General features: G+C 40.9%; 1 protein-coding gene and 1 long non-coding RNA gene across 7 annotated transcripts in view; one reads left to right on the top strand and one right to left on the bottom strand.

Moving 5' to 3' along the window:
* The window catches only part of METAP1D (methionyl aminopeptidase type 1D, mitochondrial), a 43754-nt gene extending 22381 nt beyond the window's left edge, over positions 1–21373 (bottom strand). For 3 of the 4 annotated variants that reach the window (XM_052674668.1, XM_052674669.1, XM_052674671.1), the window contains exon 1: positions 21274–21373. In XM_052674668.1, the coding sequence (XP_052530628.1) occupies positions 21274–21313 (40 nt within the window). In that variant the 5' untranslated portion in view covers positions 21314–21373. Of the gene's footprint in view, positions 1–19061; positions 19155–21273 lie in introns of those variants that run through there. The other variant, XM_052674670.1, reaches the window with a different exon arrangement.
* On the top strand, positions 21335–23517 carry LOC128076699 (uncharacterized). 3 transcript variants are annotated; one of them, XR_008204619.1, is made up of 3 exons: positions 21335–21436; positions 22270–22394; positions 23190–23517. It is a non-coding gene; the product is annotated as an uncharacterized LOC128076699 (long non-coding RNA). The 3 variants fall into 3 exon arrangements; XR_008204620.1 differs by lacking the exon at positions 21335–21436 and adding an exon at positions 21577–21801; XR_008204618.1 differs by lacking the exon at positions 21335–21436 and adding an exon at positions 21578–21777.
* Positions 23518–24422: the final 905 nt, after the last annotated feature.

Below are 24422 nucleotides of genomic sequence, written 5' to 3'. Positions count from 1 at the left end.
GCATCTGTCCAGCTGGGCACATTGCTCACTGGCAAAATAAAGATGTAAGTCTCTGCCAGTTATTTGTCAGCAGAGCTCCGAACGTCCCAAATCAATGCATCAAACCAATTCAGATCAGTGGGTTCATGCCTGATCAGCCATCCCACGTTCAGAAGGGATACCTTCTTATCGGGAATAAATTTTTTCCTTCTGTTCCCCCAAAGCCACACCGTGAGTCTTGTCACAAGTAACAGGATAATGAGGTACTGCGGTCTGTTGTTATCCCACTAAGTGCTCATTATAAACCAGACGTGCACAAAAATACCCACCGCTCAAACAGGTGAAATGCGACGACCAAATAAATATCACCACAGTATGGTCTGTCTCCCAAAGCACATCACAAGAGTTACAAACACACAATAACTAAACCTTTGTTTGGAACAATACAAAATTATAAGAGAAAACATTCTCCTTCGAAGTAAAAATAAAATGGCATTAAAGTATAACGACGTTACTGTTTCATAATGAAAATCTGGACTCCGTCCACTTCCTTCCATAAGAAGGCCTTCCTCATGTCTCCACAGCTCCTTTTATTTTCAAGCTCCCATATTCACAGCTAATTTGATATAGCAACACCATCAATCACTGAGACAGCGCAACTGGCCGTATGCTCCGCATCGCCTCAATCGCTGTGCTGCTGCTGGCCCCCCCACCCTGAGCAGCTCCTGGCAGCCTCTGATGGACTTCTCCTGAACCGATGCCTGAGCACATCCTTTTTGTGAAGCATTCTGCGTGCATTAATTGCTGTGAGATGGTTCATAAAGGCAGGATTTAGGCGGCTTCCAGCAGAACTGCAGGCATCAGAGAACCGGGCAGCCTGGAACACAACAGCACCAGGCGGGATGCTGCCATCTCTGCCTGCCTTTTCTCCTCCAGCAGCAAGGTTGCATCACTTGCCACAAACAATAGAATATATTTACTATCAACTGCAATAATGAGAATTATTATTGGTGTTCCTGAAATCAGATCAGCAGAGACGATGCTCTGCGCACACAAAATTACAGACAACTGCTCCCCCGACTCTGTGGTGAATCCCACTGTGCAGGCTGTGTGTGTGCCTGCTGCTGGATTCCTCTGCACACCTCCGACTTTAATTTGTATTAATCATATAAATACGTGCTGCGAGCTTTTGTGAATTACCAGATGGATTTCTCTTTTGTGGAAATCATATTTTCCTTTGCTTTTAAATGAGTCAGCCAAAGGGGCTGAATACAGAATTCAAGTGTGATGATGGGTGGGAGCATTTGAAGTGACTGATTTTGCAGCACAAATGTGCCCTATATTTATTAGCCTTTTACTCTAGGTCTATTTTAATTGTTATCTGCTACGCTGTATAATGAAATGCTCCCATTTCACCCTCAGAGCAGAGAGTTTTTTATGTGTATCTCTATTAATGACCCTTAATTAAGTTGATTTTAGTCATTTAAATGTGATTTTCCTCTGGTCAAGAAGTATTTTTAAAGGGAGATGCTGGAAATGAACTCACGGTTAAGCACTTCGCTAATGCTTTTTCAACTGTTACAGCAACCCATCTGCTGCATTTTCAACAAGGTGCAGAGTGGCCATGCAAAAAACTGTTCATCCACGAGTCATCAAATGTGGCTGTTAGCAAACAATTTTTTGGTATTTATGAAAGACTTCAGGTTTCCCGACCATTAGCAAAAACGTTACCAAAGGCTGAACTTCATGACGGTTCTGTGCTACAACAAACACAAGAGCATACTGGGAAATGGAAACAAACTGAAATTAGACCATATTAAGTATTTTCCATCATAAAGGCCCTCCTAATAGCTACAGGAGCACAGCAGTGAAATCATTTAGATTTACAAGAATTCATGCCAAACTGATTTAGGAAATAAAAGCAGTTTGCTCTTGATAAAGCAAATTTTGCCTAGAATATACGAACATTGCAAACATCAGGCAATTTTTTAAATTTTTAAATACATGATTTCATCTACTTTATCATTAAAAAAAAAAAAACCCTGAGCTATAATAACCATGCAGATTTTCTGAGTATACTGATATTTGAGGATAAAATACTAGAGATTTTTAATCTGGCTTGTCAGTACATCTTCCTATTATGTCAATCATATTGCTTTGCTTCTTGTGCAAGTTTTCCTTTTTTTTGAATCTTTAAAGTTTGAAGCAAAGTGTTAGAAAATGTGATAGCTGAATCATCTGGAATCCAACCAATACAACTAGATAAGATTTGATATAGCTTTTTATATTAATGCTCAAGTTTTAAAATTTGAACTAATGGTTGTGTCTCGATAGACCTTTACTTGTAGTTGTAATTAATAAAACACTGACTTTGTAATTCCAGTGTTGCAGAGGTACATGCAAGCTTCAAAAATAGACTGGGAAAGATTTAAGGTTCTCTCCAATTCTGTGTAACCTGTGTAACAGAAGAGCTGCTCACTTTCCACAAGCAATAACCTGTGCATTTGCTAACAAAAAAAAAAAAAGTAAAAGAAAGAAAGAAGAAAAAAAGAACAACATAGGGAAATGCCTCAGGCACAAGTTGAAACTGATTGAGCAAAGCAGAAGGACAAGAGCCCTTGAAATTAAACAAAAGCAAATTCATTCTGTTGACAGATGTTGATTACATCAAAGCCAAAAAATAACTTCTTTTTCTTTTTTTTTTTTTTTTTTTTCTTTTTTCAACTAATACCTCTCAGCATTAAGGATATAACATATCTTAATCAACACAATCCAACACGTAACAACTGTTAAATTTGGTAAGAGTATATCGTAATGAGGTCTTAACGACAGGCTTCTCTAAACAAGAGTGTATTCACATGGTCATGTCTGCACACCCGTGCTGGTCACGCCACCATCAGCCCCTTACTTCCAGGGGTTAACTGCTCTGGCAGCCAAATAAAATACAGAGAGAGCTGTGTAATTATGGAGACAGTCAAAGGGCAGACTCTATTTTGAAATCTATTTGCACAGACAAGGTCTTCCAATTTCGCTTACAGGAAACAAGCTGGTAAAGGGGTCTCCTCCTCTCCAGATGCTTTCCACACTTTTTTCCCACATCAGGAAATCATGGACATGGATACCATACAGCACTGTTTCCTGGATTACAGGACTATGTCATTACACAGAAAAGAGCAAATCCATGCTCGTGAGAAATATTTCCTCCTAATTGCCCACATCAGGGGAAAGCAAAACCTACTAGGACTACTGAAAATGTGACCAGCAGCAATTTGTAAACAGGACGCAGCCATCACGATGGTACTGGAGAAGAGAAAACAGAAACGAAACGGTAAAAACATTCTGGTTTTAATAGCGTGACTGGGGAAATGAAATATTCATTAGGGTAGATGTGACTTCAGTTATAACAGCAACACAGTTAGACTGTACCCTGACAAACCAAAATCAGGATCAGCATGTTTCAAAATCTGTATTCAGACCGGCATTGTTCAGTTTAATTATTACAGTCAGTCAGATACTAATGACAAAGTTGTTCAGTTAAGGAACCAAGGGGTTGCTGTTCTCACTGCCCCATGAGCTCTGCTCCATTCCCCAGGCCTCCTGCAGCCTGTCAGGCCCTCAGCACCAGCAACACTCCCAGCTGATAAAAATGTTGCCCTTACTTCATGGAGAGCAGAGCCTGGCAATTTGTTTGCCATATACTAATACAAACAAATGTTTTAATTGGTTGGAAATTTACAGACTCCATGGAAATGCATTCTTGTTTGGCTTTTCCTTATTATTACTCGCTGTAGTCTGGCACGCTAAGATGATGAATTAGATCCTTCTGAATAATGCAGATCTTCTAATTCATTATTCAATCAAACCTATGGCCAACAAAATAGCTGTTCTGCAAGTTGGTAAACTGGGAAGCCAAAGAGAATCAGAATCTCTTCTATTTACAGGAAGGATGACAGCCTAAGGGTACTTCATCCCAATAATAACAACATTCAAGCAATAGTGCCCAGGTCACGACAAGCTGTGACCCTCCTGCAGCTCTGCTAGGAAGTTGGCGTGGTGCCACCTTCTATCAGCAGCAACCCACAGTACAACTTTAACAAATAAGGCCAAGAGAAAAACTTAATTTTATATCCTCAAAAACCCCTTCAACCAATTCCCTGAGCTCTTGTGTATACAGACACATGCAGTAACAGCAAAATTCTGATGTCATTAAACAGCACTCTCTTGTTTTATCACAGGGCTTAAATAATACAGAGTAGCATCCAGCTGTATCTGCATTATATTTATACATATACCAAAGGAAATTAATTGTCTATTACCTGAAATGTGCCTGGAGAGCAATGCTTAACTTTGGAAACACAGCACTGTGGCTCTCCTGTGCACTCTTCCCTCCCAGTGCTATTTCTACTGAATCTTCCCTCTCCAACAGCGTAACACAAACAGAAAATAAACAGAAAGTGCTGCCTAGAGTACCACAGCAAATGAGCCAGATTGAAAAGTTGGACAAAGCAATATTAAGAGTTTCACATAGTTAATACCAGGGGAATTTAGGCTCCAAAATACAACATCTGGTAAATTTCAACTTCTGTGGCTAGCAGAAGAAACATTCCTCCTCCGTTACTACATTCCAATACTAAGTTAATCTATCATAAAGTCAGTAAACCAGAACAAGAAACATATCTGCTCAGATCTTCATGTTAAAAACACCTCTCAAACACCTTCTAGCTATCTTTGGGTTTTGTAAATCAGAGGAACGACTTATGCTCAGCAGGTTAGTTATTGTGTTCCCCACTTTGATGTTGTAGGGGAGTAACAGCTATTGGAACAAGTTAGTCAGTTTAAAAATAGCAGTCATTTCAGATTAAAAGAATAAGCCTTTCCAATAGCCCTCACACACGTGTGCACAATACAGGATCTTGTCGTTAATATGCACCTATCCACAGCTTAATATTCACCAAATCCTACTTGGATAAAATCTGTTCCAGCACTCCGGAAAACAGGTGCTTTTCAGCTGGCATGTTTACGTGCTGCACCCATGCCTGATGCAGCACTAGATGTTGCTGGCAGCAAGTTAAAAATAATTCCTACCTTAATATCTTACTTTTCCATCAGAAATGGGAAAAACATACCTGAATCATCACAATTTTTTTTTTTTTTTTTTTTAAACAAATCCTTTCAATGGATGAGCAGGGCTGCTGAAAAACACATAGTATTTGCACAGAAGAAAACACAGGACTGCTCTCAAACTCAGGATTTTCTGCATAAGTTGAGGTACAGGGAGAAAACTAATTGTTAGCAGGCTTTTCTCCACCCAGAATACAAGACTCCTTGCAATAAACAACTGCAGCCCAGTCTCTAAGGATACCAGATAATTCCTGAACGATAAGCTGGTCTTATCTCAAAATGAAAAAGAAGGTATATCATTAGCAAATTGGGAAGGAATATCTTAATAAACTACTTACATTACTACTCATTACACTCAATAGTATTTCTTGCTTTTTGCTGAATTTTATTAGTTCCTTGTATTACCCTGTTTCCACTTCAAAATGTAAGTTTTATTAGGATACTGAGTGCCGTACTGAAAATAAGATGTCGGTGCCCTGTGCTGGAACTGAGGGTAAGCTTGGGGCACCGCATCCTGTGCGCTGGGCTTCAAAATACATAAGGATGTAGCTGTAAGAGCTTACAGCTGCCCCAACTACACTGCTGTGGTGTTTGAGGAAAAAAGCTTTAATTTTTCCCCAGGAAGATGCTCTGCACAGGCTCCAATCAAGAGCTTGCTGCAGATAACTTCTAGCATCCTTCTTAAAGCATTTCTTTTTAAACCTGTCAGTCATCAGGATGTGCTTTTAATGCATACCTTGAAAGCTTATTCATAAATATGTGACATTGGGCCACTGAATGAATTATAATGATAGGATTACGGATCAAATTGGGAGAGTATAATGCTTGGGAGCTGTTTTAATTTTTTTTTTTTTAAATGCCTTCCACTTATCTCCTTGCTTAACATTTACAAAGACCTCTTTCTTATCATAAAAGTCCTGTTTATCAAACACTGATACAGGAAGAAGCTGTTTACCTTTTCAGAAGTACCAACATACATCACTTACGACAAAAAAAAACAAGCACTCCATAAGAAATGCTCAATCACTGTCAATCATATGCACTAAAATATACATAAACCAAAGCATGCGGTGTGAACTATATTGGATTCAAACTGAACACAGAATTACAACTATAACAAATAAGAAACAAATAATTACAAGTGACTCATAGGCCTATTTGCACATCTCACAAAACCGCTGGAAAGGTGGGTAACCATAGAAACCTGACAGCCTAAATTCAGTGTTTTAAAATTTGTATTTAGTTTAAAATGCTGAAAATGATGTCTCTATTTGATAAAATTCATATTTTAAAGGCTTCAGCTATTGCTTTGATACTTAAATGCTCAAAATTATCTCATCTGTTACTAACAATTTGCCTTTTGGATTTGATTTTATTCAAGTGAAGATTGCAATTTACTCTTTGTAACGTAAAATGTCAATACATTTGAATACTGCAAATTAATATTTCTAACACCTCTGTAATGGCTGAAATTAAATAATGACACCAAACAGTGCTGAACTTATTATTAAATGTTTTGCATACAGACTTTCCTGAGCTGCACACTAGCAAAAAAAAAAAAAGATTACTCAAATTAACTGTTAAAGCTGAAACGCTAATAGCCTTTTCAACTTATAGCTCTTTTTCACTGACAATTACAATTTGCATGGCTTAAAACTTAATACTATGATTAGTACTAATGTCCTATATTTTACTTCATAATCTAAATGAGTAAAATATTATTTTTGTAGTTCACTGGCTCTTATACTTAGGCTGTAATGTTCAGTGTGTATTTCATTATGCAGATGAGCAATGGATGTCGTTTAACGTGATTTAAATGGGTCAACAGTATTTTCCTATTCACATTAATCACCCAGACAGCCACAAAAAAAAAAAAAAAAAAAAAAAGCCTTGTAACGAAGCAAAGGAATCTCCCTCTTCCCATCCCAACCCTTCCCAGAAGCACAGCATCAGAGCTGCAGGGCCAAGGGAGCAGGCTGGGTGCTGACATCCTGGTGGGGCGGCTGCCAGGCCCTGGCGGGTGCAGCCAGACAGCCCCGTGCCAAGAATGATCCTCATCTCACACAGCTCAGCAGGAGCCGCGTGTTGACAAACGGAGCAGATCAGGATCAGCAGAATTCGCTCTTGGCACGGGGACAGGCGGCTGCACTGCACAGCCGGGCGGCCTGCCTGTTGACATGGTGCTGGCAGCCAGGCGTCCCCTGCCTAAAGGCCATTGTCAGAACTCCTGCTGAAGGCAACGTGGACAGCCAGGACCACTTGTTGCCAATATATCTTCATCAGCATCACCGCATGGCAAGGTGAGCTGCGGGGCTGGGCAGGCAGCAAGGCCAGGTAGGCTGAGCAAGCCCCAGGAAGCCAAAAAGCAGCCCTAGCCAGGCAGAAGGCTTGAGATACGGAAACCTTGTGCTTCCTTGGTGAGTCCTGCAACAGATACGGGCAAACTCAGGGACAGCAAATTGGAAGAGCTGACATCGTGCTCTCAGCAGCCTGGAGGAGGCAGCCAGTCTGAATCAGAATGGCAATGGTATCCCCACAGACGCTGAGCTTTTATAAGCTTTCACAAATGTCAGACACAAAAAGGGGCTTTCTTCTGTGGTAGGGAAAGGGTAATAAGGTGTTCTGCATTTCCCACATAGTGGTTTCAAAGTGTGTTTTCTGGCTCCAGACAACACCACTCCTCCTGCACAGCACTGCTGCAATCCAGGCCCCTCCCGTACCAAGGCACCAGCCATCCTTCCCAGCACAGGCAGCACAGCTTGCAGTTCTCTGTGGTGCCACTCTGGTTCTCTGCACAAACACTGGGATGTGTCTGCAATCATCTGTCAGGAACAGGAGGGAAATTATCCAAGGAAGCATCTGGAAAAACTTGCACAGTTGGTTTTTTTTTTTTTTTACAGAGTGAGAAGGAGAGAGCTGCAGCACCCTGGGCACAAAGGCTATGTGTTCCCTTGCCTGCCCCTGCTCTCCCAGTCACACCTTCACTGCCTTTCCTCTTTCTGTTCATGGATGCAGATTAACAAGCGGGACCTGAGCTTCAACTTTAAAACACATTAGTTGGCACATGACAAAGTACAAGGCTCAACTAGACTCTACTACTTGGATCTCCCCAGACCACATTTGCCATGCTCAAGTTCCTGGACCAACAAATATTTAACTGGAAATCTATTAAATAGCTGAGTACAGCAGGCACCTTAACTGAGAAAGGGCTAAGGCATCCGTTTGCACCAGCTTGGTGGCTGATTTACCACCAATTAAATTAAACAGTAATCACCACTGCGATGATTACAGGTTCAGTTTAAACCATGACCTTTCACGTGTTGGGAAGATGAAGGATATCAGCACATTTCAAGAGAGTGACAGCATACATGCAAGCCTGGATCTCACACGCTCACTTCCCTACACCTGTCTGATGTAATGCAGGAGCAGTTGAGATGGATGCCATCAATCATCTGTGAATTCCCAAAGCACGTCTTCAGGAGGGGTCCCAACCCTGCTCCTCGGCCCCCTCACTCTCCAGTGAGCAAACATCACATTCAGATCCCAAGAACAAGGCAGTAAGGAAGGACTTCCCCATCCTGTACCATCAACACCCCAGCTACTGCTGCAAGAGACTTCCTGGAAGACCTACAAGCAATACGTATCTCATTAGAACAACAACAATTAAAGACCAACTAAAGCACCTGATTAACCCCTTAAAACTGGATTATAAGTCCCATTATACTTTAGGCAATGCTTTTTCACCTCCAAAACCTTCACTGTGCTCCCATTCACTTCTGCTGCTGCAACTTCACAGTAACAGTTACCACATAAAACTTGTTCTATCAGATGTCCTAATGATGGACAGAGCAAGGCCCATGACAGCTACATTCTGCACAAGTATCTTAAATTTCTAAACTGCCTTCATCTCTATTCACTCTGTGTACATTTTATTGAACTATTCCACCATCTGGATTTCTAGAACAGATCAAGTAAGCAATAGGTCTTTTCAAGAGATTAAGCTTCCAAATCCTTTTCTAAACTGAAAAGGATTTGCACAGATAGTAAGTGTCTATAAACAGCAGTAAGTGTTTTGCTTCCCCCAAGATGAAGATAAACTAACTTGCCAGCAAAATACGACAGGCATTTCTTCAGAACAAGCGTAGCTATTTTGTCTGCAAAGCTGGGCAGCGATCCATGGAAGTCTCCACAGGGACATCCCACTTAGCCAATTACTAATTCACAAATTCATCTCAGAATTCCTAGATTCTCTTGCATGATTTGACAAACATCCACTGTAACTCTCCTTCTGTTCTTGTTGTAATAGGTTTGTGGTTTAAACATAAGCTTTGCAACAGTATTGCCCCTGGAGATGCAGACCAATGTGGGCAGCAACTTGGGCCCAGAGCTGGATCTCTCACTTGCTAGAACAAGACTTAGCTGCTTGCAATTGAGGAAGCTGCAGCTAGAACCCAGCTCACTTTTGTATGTATTTGTTCAGAGCTTTGTTAGGACAGAAAGAAATCCAGAGGCAGAAGTGACTGAAAGGGCACAATCTGTGAAGACATTAATTGCGTGAAAAAATATTTTGCAAAAGACTTTCCATTCAAATTGATACAAAAGAGACATTTTTTTCCACCCTTAATTAAAAATACAGTGGCACATATAACCTTGACACAGCTGAAAAATAAGGCTGCTTAGCTGTCTCTGTGTCATGAGAGACACAGGCACATACTGCACTGCATGGGAAAAACTGCAGAAGGAAATAAAAACCAGGCTACTAGCAGAGCTTACATGTGGCAACCAGTACACATCAGTGCTAGCAAGGAAGGTCAGCAACCCTGATAAATGCAATGACAGCGCATACCCATCTTGAGAGTGCTTTACTAGAACCACAGATCTGCATGTGGAAATTCTGATATCTCAATTTCAATAGTGCAATTACAGCTGAAATCACCATCTTTCTAATTAAGATTCAGGCCAGAGAAGTCATTCATTAAACCTCTATCCAATGTGTTTTGTGGCGCACTATAAATTACTCTGAGAGCTGGACAGACAGAGCCAAAGCCTTGTTTCTAGAACTAGTGCTGGTGCTTCTGCAGCTTTCTGCAGCAGCCTCACTACAGAGCCAGACATCTTCCACATTCAACATATCTTCAGTCTGTCTGTCAGCAGACTTCAGTGCAACACTGGATAAATTCCAGGTGAGGAGCTTTGGTGCTAAAATATATAAAGGATGTAATAACAGGAGTTATGGGTATTGGCAGAATTGCACCTGAGACACGTACTGGATGAGGTATCAATTGTTTCTGGCTCTCAAATCATCCTCAAGTCAGCAAACAACTCCACTGGAGCCCTGAGCCCCACTCGGTGTGCAAACAGAAACAGTGAAGACAGTTGTGATATGTTTGCTACCAGTGCAATGGAACAGTCAGAAAAAAAGATGCGCGTCTGCTCCAGTTATGCCTGCACACAGTGGAAGAAAGTTAGTAGCTCACTATTGCTTTTTTCCCCGACTCTAGTCAGAAGATCTGAGACTGAACAGCTGGATATATGTGAGAAAAATAATTTGTCATTTTCTTTCAATGTTGCATCAAGTGTGTTGATTACTCAAATCTAAAAAAATACATAACGCAGGACCTAATTTAACGTCATGTACAGCTAAACATGAAGCAGATAACCTGACAACGTCTGATATGTTGTAAGTGCTAATGTATAAATTTAGATAATGTTCATAACCACGGTAGTCCTTCATGGTTCAAAGTATGCCTGATCTAAAACTGAAATATCACTTTAAACAGTGATTTTAAGTATAAATACATGAAAGTAAACATCCTTAAAATGCAAAAGTTGGAGACTTTACACAGCTGGTTACAGTGGCTGGTTATTTATCTTCTAAACGAGAGAGAGAACAGTACTACTTTCAAACGTCCTCATGAAAGTTTTCTCAGGCTGCATACTACTACAGTGTAAAGCTGCCAGAAGACCTCTGAGAAGCTCTGAAGAGTCCTTTATTACCTTAAGTCTTCCTTCAATGCAGCATAAGCAGCTCAATGAACACTTGGCTTCCAACCTTTTCTTCTTTTTTCAGAAATTAAAACATATAGGGAAAGACATCTACTGATTTGGAAAGGACAACAGCTCTAAAAGAAAAACTCACCAGGGAATCAGCTATTTCATGAGACAGACTCACTTTCCATACTTTGTTTCTGACATAAAATGTCATAAAATATTTCCAGATTGTTTTCCATTTAAATAGTATGTTTTTAAAATGAACCAGCTAAATAGGAATATAAGAACTAGTATCATAGTATCATGTTTCCTCTGTCCAGTAACCTCTGTAGTATCACATTATCGTGTGATACTACCCTTCACCAACAAACCGTTCAGTTTGCAAACACTACCTTAGATGTTTTCTCTTATATCCTCCAAAATATCCTTTCCTTATGCCCCAACCCAAAGACTGAAAAGATTTTAAGTTTAAAAAGTTTGTTATGACTGTGTCGCAGTCCCCTACACAGGGAGAGGAAGGTCACGGCCACTCAGAAGCATAAGGGCAGAAGGAACATTTGGTACAATGGGAGAAGGGGCAAGACACTGGAACTCAGCAAACAAAAGCCGGTCACACATGATTGAAAGAGAAGAAATCCTTACCAGATAAGGACTCGAAAAGTTTTGAGATGCTCCTTTCAAGAAAATCTTCCAAATGTTTTTGTTCACTGTGAAACACAGAAGATGAGTGGTATGACTTGAACTACTGAACACAAAATGAGTGACTTTTCTTAAATGGAAACTAGAGCTTGACTTCGTACAGCGCCTTCATACTTAGTGTGTTATAAACTGCTTTAAATACTAGCAAGCAAACAGCCATTATGCACTCAAGAGCTCATACATAATTATACTTAACATTTTTACAGAGCTTTTCATCTTCAAAGTGCTTTACAAACAACTCATTAACCTCAGCCAATGCACCTGCAAGGTAGATAAATACCTGTATTGTAGGTAGAGAGACAACGAGCTCAGCAGCTCATCCAAGAAAGTGCCCACCAAGCTGTTTGCTCCCACCACAGCCATCAGCCTGGGGACTATGAAGTCCCGCAGACACCAGGGTGAGACACCATGCAAGGGCAAGCTGGCAAAGCCTCAGCCCCTCCTTACTCCACAAATTGCTGCACATTCACTGGAATGTAAGGATCCTGGACTATGCCAACAACAGAAATGTGAAGTCTGTGGCCTCCAGGTACGGCCACGATGTAAGAGAACAACTTCAGCTTCAGTCCTCAGGTAATTCCTGATTATCCAAAACTTTGAATTAATGTTGGTAAGCAAGGCCAGTAACTTTCTCCCTTGCTGGAGATTGGAAAAAAAATTCTTAATGTGATTATAGCTACACTTTCTGATGCATAAGAAGATCTGATGTGATTTTTTTTTTTTTTTTTTTTGCTTCTTTTTAAAATAAATGTCAGAAACAGCAGAAATGTTGAATCTTGACCAGAGAAGAGCCTGAGAGATGTGAACTGTAATACAATACATGCACTGTGCTACAGCGGACCTTCTCTTCCCTTACCACGGGAACAGAATCACCGCATTTTTAGAAAAGGCGTCTTTATCTCAGATGCTCATGAGCCACTAGATTTAATTAAATAAATCTGAGAATCCTTATCTGTTCTATCAGCACATTTGTGATGCCAGAGCTCTGTAAGTTCTCCAGTTACTGTAGTTCCTCCCAGGGTAAATAGCTCATGTTCAGAAAAATAGAGTTCACAAAACTTACAACAGTAGAAAAAACTGTAGAAAAACTGTAGAAAAACAGTAGAAAAAACAAGTAGTTGAAAGCCAGGTTTCCACACACTTTCTTAGGATATCAGGAAAATAATTCTCTCCACAAATAATGGTGTATATATTATTAGATAGGTAAGTCTGAGTAGCAAAAGATACATGAACAAGACAGAACTGCATTTATCAGGAAGAATAATTAACATGTTCTGTCTGCTTGTCCAGTCAGCCTGGTCAAAAACTCTTCATATATATATGAAGAGTCATTAAAAGTTGCTTTTTAAAATTTATATATATATATATATATAAATTCTACAAAAGAAAAAAAAGACAGCAAGGTCATAAAACTCAAAACAACGAGAGAATAAGTCTTGACAAAGAAGAAGAAACTAAAAGTTCTCCCCCCCCCCCCCCTCCACACACTTGGAAGAATTTTAAGATTATCAATATTCATACGTATTTTAAAGCAGGACAGTCACATGCTTGTACCTGTCTGCCAACATTGTGATTTAAAACAAACAAAAAACCCTAAAAAATAAAGAGAAATTTATATATCCTGATAAAAATAGAGGCATATAAGAGCAAAGGAAAAACAAAGCATACAGGAAATGCAATTGAATTTAATTAGATTGACAACTAACACTCATTCTGTGGTCATAAAAAATTAAAAATAATTCAAAAAAAATTTCTAAATAAAGGATTTTCAACTGTTGTAAAGCCATATGCAGTGTTTACAGAATGTAGCTCTTGTAACAGAATCAAACAGATTAAAGGAAAAACATGGCAGAACAAAATCAATATGCATTGTACTCTGCACTGAAAGCATAGACTATATAATAAGAAACCAACACATCAGCATAACACTAAAGCTGCAACATTTTTATTTTGTTTAATAACTTGTTGCTTTATTTCTGAATAGCAATCAAGAGATGCCAAAGTAACTTCTTCACTACCTGTACTCTTAGCTACTTCTGTTTCCATTCTATTTTAAAAAGAATCTCCTCTCCAGAAGACCTTGCTGGTGGGGAGGTACATTGTCCATCAGCATAAAGTGCAGCTATGCAAAAACAACAAAGAAAATAAAGACAGGGAGCAGCATCTGAAGGCAGCTTTCTTTCAGAGCCCCTGGGAATCCTGGCACTGCAGGGCTTGGGTTTCTGAGCAGAGGGGAATCAGGTGCATCAGTTACAGCAGCTCGCCCAGGCCTGAATCCAGATAGATAGCTTCTCTAAACTTGATGAAATATCAGCACCACCAGGTAACAGCAGTGGTCAGGGAAAAACTCAGAACTTGCAGCTAAAAACTGGAAAATTAAATTAAAACACTGAAATCAAATACTCCTTCTGCAGGATGCGTAACTGTAAGGCAGAGAGCACACAAAATATAGACCCCTCCTTATGTGAAAAAGGAAGAAAAAGTATATATGTAATATGAAAGTTAGATCCAGCACAGAGGTGTATCTACCTTAAATAGAAATACTTAGGAAAAAAAAACGCTGCAACAAAGCATACAGCTTGAAAAGATACAAAATCAAAGAGTAAAACAAACCAACAAAACCCACAATTGGACTATAACCTATCCCCCTCTCATTTGATTACATGCAGAAGTGTTCCAATTATATTTTAATGCTAATAAATATAACTAGACCAACAGCACTGGGGTGTGGTGTTCAGAAGCACTGCAAGCCACCAACCCAACCTGGTGTGCAGAGAAAGATGTACCAAAGTGCCTCACCAGATGTGAATTTCCAAGTGCTATCAAACTGTGCTGGTTTGGGAGTTGGTAAGAGGAAAGGAGGAATGAAAAAGAGGAAAAATTACACAATCCCAAAATGGCAATTGAGATAACTGTAACTTGGAGTCTTACAGGCAGTTTTAGCTCAGAGGCCCTTTACAGACTGCATATACAACCAATATCTACTCTGAAATTATAGTTTGCAGCAGAACAGGAGAATTGTCTGTGAACATTGCTAGAAATTCCTACACTTTCACTTACATTTGGTCATGATTCACAACTGTCAAAACCAGAGCATTATATCTAGTATGTCCAAATACAACAGAAGGGAAAAACAGCTTAGATTTCTTGACACAGATCTCTGCTGTACTTTCAGCTGCGAATCCAAGACTAGAAGCAGCCGATCTTCTATTTGAATTGAACAGAAACCCAAACTTCAGAGTAAGAAATGAAAACACTGTGTCACTGTACTAAGGTGATTCAGCTACTGAAATGGACTCGTTTTTTGTTGCAACATCAACCTTACCATCTCTATACATTGAAAGTCACGTGAGAAATAATGGGAAACACGTCAGAATGGAATAGTTCTGTTCCCCCTACAGATCTGGAAATCACTCATAACAGAATTTCAGAACTTTCTAGCTATCACATCTTTTTTTGTACATCTTACAGTAATCTTCCCATCTACTTAAGGAAATCCAGTGCAAAACTAGGCTCCAAGGAATATATTATCTAAATCTAGAAAGCCACTTCATATATGTCCATTTTTAAATGACGCATTAACCCAGCAGCTTAGAATTAGCAAGTGTTAGCACAGGTTGCAGACTCCATTTAATTCTCCTGATGTCACGCTCCTACAAGATGCTCTGCAAATTACTCCCTTGGAGTTACAGTTTCTCCATCCATCAACTGCTGTTAACAATTTCAGTCCCTTTTGTCTCCCGTAGCTACCTGTGCTGAGATCCGGGAGGCACAACCTGTTCCACTATGTGCTCAAGTGGCATCTCATCCTGTCGCTTTGGTAAGATGAGCTACGTGCTCTAAAATACACTGCCATTCACAATGCCCACATCCAGAATACAGCAAGTTTCAGTTCTTTGTTCTTACTCTTCAAATGCTACAATTGCATTACACAAGTTCAGGGACCAGCCAAGATGTATCACACAGTACATACCACTTCCCCTTCAAGGACCATAGCCCATTTACAGAGCCGGGCAACAGCTTCACAAACCATCACACCAGGGCACCCAGCTGCCACAGGACAGAGCTAAAATGGAGGAAGAACGGGGCTCCTTTCTGTCTAGGGAATGGTGACTTTTCTCTTTTTAAGAGAAGAGACTGCAAAACGGAAAAGGATACATGCAAAACATAACAGTTCAGTGTTGCCAGAAGAATTATAGCTGGGTTTACCCCACATTTTCTGATACCTGAAAATGGACCCTAGGGAGGTGGCCAAAGCTGCACAGCCTCCAGCACAGTGTCTGGCCTGCTGTGAGGTGTGCGAGGTGAGGACACCTGCTAAGGAGCCTCCTTCCTGGGAACACAGCCTTGGCTGATGTCAATGGGGGAGAATAAAGCTAATAGAGAAACTGTGCCCCACAAACACCCCCCAGCTAGCAGTGATACATCCCGTTAGAACAAAGGCTCTGTGTGCTGCCAACAACACATTACCTCTCAGCTGACAGAAGACAACAATTAAACACTTTATTGAAAGGGGAATATTTTTTTCTCTCATACCTCAAACCATGAAAGCATATGTCTCCCCCAGAATTACTCACTGCTGCACTGTTGAAATGGGAATAATTCCCTGTCTGCCTGACGTTTCGCAAGACAGGGATGGAACTACCTCTGGATTGTTTGAAAATGTTAAAAGTGTGCTGCAATCAAATGGTTTGAACTTCCATTGTGCATCATTTGCAGTTGATAATGCTAATGCTAAATTCTGGAGACACGAGTCTGTCTACAAATTAATGGAAAATGTGAATTAACGTTTGCTTCCAGCTAATTGCCCAGCTCACATATTGCACAGTGCAGCCAAGTATCATTTGATCTTGAAAACTCTCTGACAAAAGTTTTCAATCACTTTTCCCAGCTGCCAAAAAACCTTCAGACTTATAGGACATACTCATTATCAGCCTGAGATACCAGGAAACGTTTCCCACAGGACTGTTATCTATATGTTATAAAGGGTTGTGTTTTTTTTTTTTTTTAATGCATTAAATGGCTTTAGAAACTTTGATTTTTTACAGGTGAGGACTGAATATTTTTAATTTCTGATTTGCACATTTCTAAGATTAACAATGATAAAGATACAGGTAAAAAGATGCTTTTAGTATTTGACTATCAACAGTGCTAGGAAATCCTAATGGTTTACTCTTGTTACGAGAATAAACCTTCTTGTCTTCTATATGCTGAGTTTATGATCACACTTAGCAAAGGGCAAGCAACATCTGAAAAAAAATGTAATTCTCATTTCAAAGCACATTATCAAACAGATGGAAGCAGACTGGTTCCCTAGGGCATCTCTGAAACTGTACCCAGAGTGGGAAGAGCCCTCTACCCTTGCAGGTGGTAGAAACTACAGAGGTTTTGGACAGATATTCTCAGTAAAGTAACAGTTTTGATCTTGACTATGTTTCCAAAGCCAAAAAAACAGGAAAGAGAGATGTGAAGATAATTCCAGCAGGTACTTCATCTATCTATTTAATTAAGCACCTCCAAGCTGCTGGCTCTATAGCACATTTCCGTATGCTTGTATGCAGAGTTCACCATAAAAATGATACTTTGAAAGCTGCCTGCTTGCTTTACTACCTTAAATGTCAAAGCCATGTCTAATCACACAAAAATACTACATAAAATTATATATAAATATATATATATAATATTATTATATATTATATATTCACACACACTTTATCTGAAAGACATAAAATAATTGCTACATATTGCCTCAGTGATTTACTGACATCTTTTTCTATTAGTCTAATCCCCACCAGGTCTGAGCTAATGTTTCTAACTTTGAAAATGCTTCAGAATAGTCTCATGAGTAACCTTGCTGGAGAAGATATTTTTGTTCCTTTTATTTCTTTGAAATACTCTACTTTACCTAGACAGGCTGAAGGATAAACAACACTCAACAACACATTACTACCAGACCTGCAAACAGACCTGATCTACGCACCCCAATAATACACTTTGTAATACAGAAAATATTGCTAATACATAAAGATCTCTAAAGAGACTCCACTTCTAGGCAAACTTGGAAGCATGAGGCTTTGAAGCCATAGTGCAACAGCCTTACTCCAGCTATGCCTCCCCCTCTCCCCTTTATTTTGGAAAAGATTTATAAACATGTATTAATCACATATTTCCTCTTCATGGTGCTAAGGGATGGGAGAAAAGTAAAATTATCAGAAAATGTCCTGAAAACAAACATTTTAATATGGCTTTCCATCTACAGAAAAATACAATCTCCAGTACTGCACATTACAAACAGTCTAAAGACAACATCCACAGCTTTTCCACACGAGCAGGATTTAAAAGCTTACCTGCACCTGTTTAGGACACCTGTAAGATGCCCAGTTCTGTCAGAATGCAGACAAAGTAATGCACAAGCAAATAGACTTACAGCCTGCACACACAGACCACATATCTAAGAGATACATCACACACCCTTCAGTCTACAGTAACTTCACTTCATATGTCTGGCAATAATACGCATCACAGATGATTAATACTCATTCAGTGGTAGAGATAGGGAAGCAATGTAAGAAATCAGTCATGGCAATATTTAACACAATAAGAGACTTGTTCAACAAAGCATGTCTTCTCATCAGTTATTTTCCTGTGGCTTCGAGTCCTAAAACTTCATTACAAGACAATAGGGGCTTCTAGTCTACCATAATTTACTTGCCTGAAATTAATAGATCAATAAAAGATTATTGTGCCTGAAATCAACTAAGTTGTATTTGGAGACATGCAGTTCTTTGATGCCTTCTTGATTTTATTACTAATGAACATCACAGACACAATTATTGTAATACCTGAAACTGTCACAATACATAATTAGAGCATTTACAATCTGGTAAAACACCATACAACCAGTACTATTTATAAGCACAAACTGTGAGAGGTTAGCATGCCATCACTGTGGCTGTTATAGCAGTTTCTTATTTATCTTTTACAAAATAGTAAATACAATTAGCATTCCTATGCATTACCTGCAAAATTCTTCAAAAATACTGTTCAAAAAAGAGTGGCATCTAAACCCAGAGCAAGGCCTTGGACATGCAGGCTGGAGCTTACAGAAACCCAGAGGTTTGTGCAAGCCACCCACACACTTAGAAAGCTGCATATCTTCTCCTTGGGTTGACTGTATAACCAATGGATGTACAGATGTTACAGTTATGAACTGTACCAGAGAGTTTGGCTGTGCAGTTATTATACCCAAACAGAACAGATAGAATGCTTACCCATATCTTGGGCTCACTAAGAAACTCCAGAGGAGGGGATCTCCAGGAGAGATCCTTCCCTACTGGCAGTCAGCTCTTAAATAGGTCTAGGAGAAGTGCAGCCAGGCTCCACCCCTTCCTGCAGCACAGGTGAATTGGCTTCACCTGTGCTCCTCTGGCTGACTCAGTGCTCACCTCAGGTGATCAATCAGAGGTTCAGGCTGTGATTCAGCAGTTCCCATACAGTTGACAGTATTGCAATTCTGCCTCTAACAAGACAGGAAATATTCAAATAAATTCTCTGATACATCTAACAAAAAAATTACACTTTTTAACTGTTTGCAAGCATAATCATTCAACATCTTCAAACATAATGAATATACATTTTTATGACAGCCTAATTCCTTCCAGTATAAGGAGAAAGTATTTAACCAGCACACAAATTTTCAAGATCTCTGCTTTTCAAATGTGCTTATCTAGAAACAGTTCCATAATCATGAAAACTTTCATCATTCATAGAAATGTGACACCAGAAGTATAAAGAGATATCACATAAGAGGCTATCAAAAAGTAATTTTCTTTCAATTTAGGTGGAATAGATTCCCTTAGGTGGACTGAAATCTAATTAAAATTACTTCTGTCTTTCAGTATTTGCAAATTAAATTATACTGAACTGTCCAATTCAGGGAAAATTAGATTCAGTTTAATCAGTCTTGTCTGAACTATGACATTTTTGCTTTTTCAACTTCTGGAAATGTATTTCTATCAGGGGATCTGAATAAAGTTTGACATCTGAAGGGAGAGTATGAAGGCTTAACAAATTTAAATGGCTTGGGTATTTTAACTGAATGACAGACATGGGGTTTTTGGGCATGGAGGGGTGGAGGCAGCTGTACTGACCACACATGGCCACACAACACCCAAAACAAAGTGTGCAGATGTATCGCTTCTGAAGCAAGAAATCAAGAATGAAGCTGCATGCTAAATTTCACATCATTTGAGATTTAAAAATAAAAATAAAAAAAAAATAGCCAGTGTTGAATGGTATCATGCACTAAAAATGTGATTCAGTTTCCAAATAGCACATGCGTAAGCACAGAGAATTTGACTGGCATTTAAAGTAAAACAAATAGGAGACTCAGAAAGCCAGCGTTCAGCTGAAGCCCAGGTTCCAAGAATCTGAGTAAAATGGCATTTCTCTGTGGACACTAGCCTTCATCAAGGAAAAAACAACCAATGTGGCTCTTCTGCCCTGAATAATGAAGGATTAATTGTGAAGAAAAAGCCTTTACGTTTTCCAAAGGCTGCTCAAAACTCATTGGGCAGAATGGAAAACAAAAGCGCAGTAGAAGATCAGGATCAATACAGTGAAAAAAGGGCTGCTATGTCAGCTGCATAGCACTGCAGTGTCGTGTCGCAGTTTAATGTGCAAGTTAAAATTAACATGGAATTGCTCTACTCTCTATTACTATAATAATTATTCAAGACCTAAACAAAATGTGTATTTAATCGTACAAGCCTTTCATTGAGATCACTGTGAGGTGCTTCTTCCTATACACACATTCAAGATTTTGCAACGGAAGCGAAGAAGAAGCATTCTTATTGTTCAAAGGGCTCAAAGCCTGATTTAGTTTAAGACAGCAAAACCCCGAGGGGAAGCGACGAGAGGTAAATCGCCTCACACCAGTGAGATAACGCATTTTCTGTCGAGCACTTGGTGCAGTAGTGCCGGGTGAGCACGGCCGTAGGGCAAACGAGCGATTCGCTTCTGCTGGGCGCGCGGTAGGAAAGGCGCCTTCAGCCGGAGCGCGGCGTGAGGAAAGGCGGGCGGGAAAGCACCTGCACGCACGTTAAAGTTCCGAGATTCAGCGGGTTGGTAGGATAAACACACAGTTCTGTCAGAAAACGTTTTTTCTTAGTTAAACGCTAAGATGATCACATAAAGCCTAGAGGGAAGCGCTCCTGCAGCCTGTGCGCGCCCGGCGCGCTTCCACAAAGCGCGGCAGCGTTAGACGGGGCGCACCCGGAGCCCGCGCTCGGCTGTCCCCTCACACAGCGCCAGGCCCCGCGCCGCGGTGCTCCCAGCGATCTCGAGCGAGTCCCAATCTCCGCGGGGCCCCCAGACCCGCAGCCCTCGGGCGCTGGGGCCGGCGGAGCCCACTCTGCGGCCGCTCTCCCCCCGCCGAGGGAACGAGGCTGCGTCTCCTCCCGCCCCGCGGCGGCGCGCACTCACCTCCGCCCCACAGCGCGTTGACAGCTCTGGGCGCCGCCATCTTGGCCACGCGGGGCGAGATCACGTGGCCGCGGGAGGCGGCCCGGAGCGGTCCGTCCACCTCACGCCGCGGCCGTCGCGCGCGTGTCGCCTGAAGCGAGTCCCGCCCGCGGGCGCGCGGCAGGTACGTGACGGGCCGCCGCCGCACCTCAGCACTGCCGCCGCCCTCGGGGTGAGGGCTCAGCGGGCGGCAGCCGTCAGGGCGCGGCTCGGAGGGCCGGGCCGGCAGCACCCCCTTTCCGCCCGGCCGCCGCCCGGCCGCGCCGCGCCTCGCGCCTGCAGCCGGGAGCCGGGATCCGGAGCTCCGGCCTGCGTGTGCGCGACTGCGGGCGGCTCGGGCGGGAATAACCGCCTCGTCAGCTTTCGGCTGCGAGAACCGCGGCTGTGAGACGGCGCTCGTCGCGGCGGGACGGGCGCGGGAGCGCGGCAGCGTTGTTCTGCAAATGCCGGAGTTACGCCCTCCTGGTATTCTAGCGTGTTTTGAGCTTGGTACTTTTTTACTCCGCTATGGTAACACGGCATTTGTGAAGAAAGTTTTGAGTTGCTTTTTCTGAACTTTCTGAGCTTTTGCTATTTACTTGTTGTTGGGGTCTCTACAGAATCTAAAGGTCGGGGCTTGAACTTCAAACTCGCGTTATTTCTTCTTATTTCCTCTGCGCAGCCAAATTTGGCCTGTTTAATAAAGATCAGGAAGAGCGAAGCTCGCTGTGGTGCTCAGCTTTCTTCGAGCGCTGGTGGGGCGTCACCACGCCTGCAGAAGTACCCAGAGCCGCCCTGTAGGGGTAGTGCGACGGGCTTCTTTGAACTCCGATGAAAACCGAGCTGAACTTCTAACGTCTGATTGCAAATTTCATTTTTTTCCCACTACTTTTGTGCTTGGATTCGGCATTTATTTATTTATTTATTTATTTTAAGCATTTTCAGTTGGTTTGAAATTATGTTTTTGTGGCTCCACAGATATTTGAGAAACGGTGTTGTGGGATGTGAATCACACAGCCACGGGCAAGCATCAGAATGAAAGGACTCAAATGAGCAGAAAGTGCCAGGGCAGTAATTGCAAGGAGCTGAAATGTACAAGTAATGTGAGTATCTTTCCTGTACACCCCCACATGCGTGTAGGTACACGTGGTACCCAGAGGAGTCAGCGACATTCTGAAAGGAAGATGAGGCTGTTTGTCTCTAGAGTTCTTTTTCTCCTGCTGTAGCCATGGGTAATTTAAATTCGATTTTATAATGTAGCTAACAAGGATAGACTCAAAGCCCCACTCAAATAGGAATAGTGATGTTATTTACCTGTGCTATTTACTCTAGAAAAAGCCCGAGAAATGGATGAGCATAACAGTCAGACTATAAGAATTTGTGCCTCTAAGGAGCAAACTCCAGTTCTGTGATCACAAAAAGGGTGCTGCATTCTCCTCAGTGCTCCTAGATATATCTCATGAGCAAAGTGCATCAGTTAATCAGCTGCCACAGCATGGTAGGTGGCCTATCATGCAGCTTGTATCCACACCATGGAGCAGTTTAAAGATCAATACAGTATCTTATGTTGCCTCCAAAAATCAAATGATTAACTTCATACAGCCACGTTCTCCACTAAGTGACATGTATAATGTGAGAGCAGTGTGACAGGATTTTAATAGAAGAAAAATATAGCTGGAAATAAATCAATAGCATTCCTAAGCTGCATAGTTGCACCTCATGAGCATCATTACCAGCTACTCACTGGCGAGAGGTACATGTACATTTATTTAATCTGCAGAGCAGAAATGAGTAAATCTTTGCCCTGATCCTAGTTGTACGACGCAGTATTGTCTTTCACAAGTTCGAACTTCATCAGACACTGTTTTATGTTATTTTTTGTTATTTGTTATTTTTAGGACTGCAGATACCCAACTGCTGGTTCTATGAGAATGAAGTTCAGTGTAAAGCAGTCACATGCTGTCACTGTTTGGTATATGTAACTGTGCATTGCTGGAATGGGTGTACTTCTCTGTGCCTGCAGAGAGTAGCATATCTCACATGAAGGTAGTCACGGATGAGGAGCGGTTCTCTATCATTTTTTCCTGAGGTGTTGCTAAAGGAGAGAAGCAAAATGGTCTAGGTAAACCTATTATCACCTGTTTTCCTCAAGTCAATAAGTATTTCCTATTCAGGGAAATCAAATGCCGCTGAGAAAGAAAATAAAGTGAACATTTGGCTTTTGTCTGTTGCTGTAAGACCATAATTCCATATTGTAACAGCCTCAAAACTTGTTGATGGCATAAGAAGATGTGAGAACTGGAGACAATATTAGAATGACACTGTTGACAGCTTTGTAATTAACTTGTCCTTAAGCAGCAGGTTATTTCCCAAATACTTGTAGGTGCACATTAGCAGTGAGATTTCCCAATTCCTTTTGCAGATCAGAAACCAAGAGGGGATCGATTAAAAGAAGTCTGTTTTATGTTCCAAGAGAACAACTGTTCTGTAATGTTTATAATGTCTAGATTAATCTGAAAATTTAACAGTCATTATTCAGTAGTCTTTAATTTGTGCTTAGGTTAGGATTTTCTCTTTTTTCTAATATAAATAGCAGATGAAGTTTGTTAGGAAATTTGTATTAACAAAACAAAGATTACTATCTCAGCAAAAGAGAGATATTCTATATCCTAACACAGTATGCCCAAAGAATCACGACTGCTATTTTCAAGTTCTGTTACCAATCAGAACCAGATGTATGTAGCTGTCTTTTGTTCATGTTTGGCAAATCCTCTGAAATGCTGAAGATGACCAGTGGTGATTTGAGTGGTCCTCTGCTTTGTGTTGAGACGCAGCTCTGGCGACATCACTTTTTAGCCAAGCTCCTTTGAGCATATCTCTGTTCCCTTCTTCACAGTCTTGCAGATTCTGTCTGACTTACATTGTCTCCATGCTGTCAGTGTTGATACTTTCTAAATGTAGAATCTCCATGTTTTTTTCCACCAGCATGGTACACAGGCCAATAGTAACATAAGCAAAAGTTGTGGGAAGGAAGACACAAAGCTGTGCTTTAAAACTTAAGGGTGAAAGCAGTCTATAAAAGGCTATGAAACAATAAAGGTGTTTTATTGCTATTAATACATTAAATCTTA

This window comes from Tympanuchus pallidicinctus, unplaced genomic scaffold (assembly GCF_026119805.1).
Source record: "Tympanuchus pallidicinctus isolate F22 unplaced genomic scaffold, pur_lepc_1.0 scaffold15, whole genome shotgun sequence".
NCBI lineage: Eukaryota > Metazoa > Chordata > Aves > Galliformes > Phasianidae > Tympanuchus > Tympanuchus pallidicinctus.
Note: the sequence above shows the minus strand (reverse complement) of the source record. Positions and strands in the feature narration are given on the sequence as shown.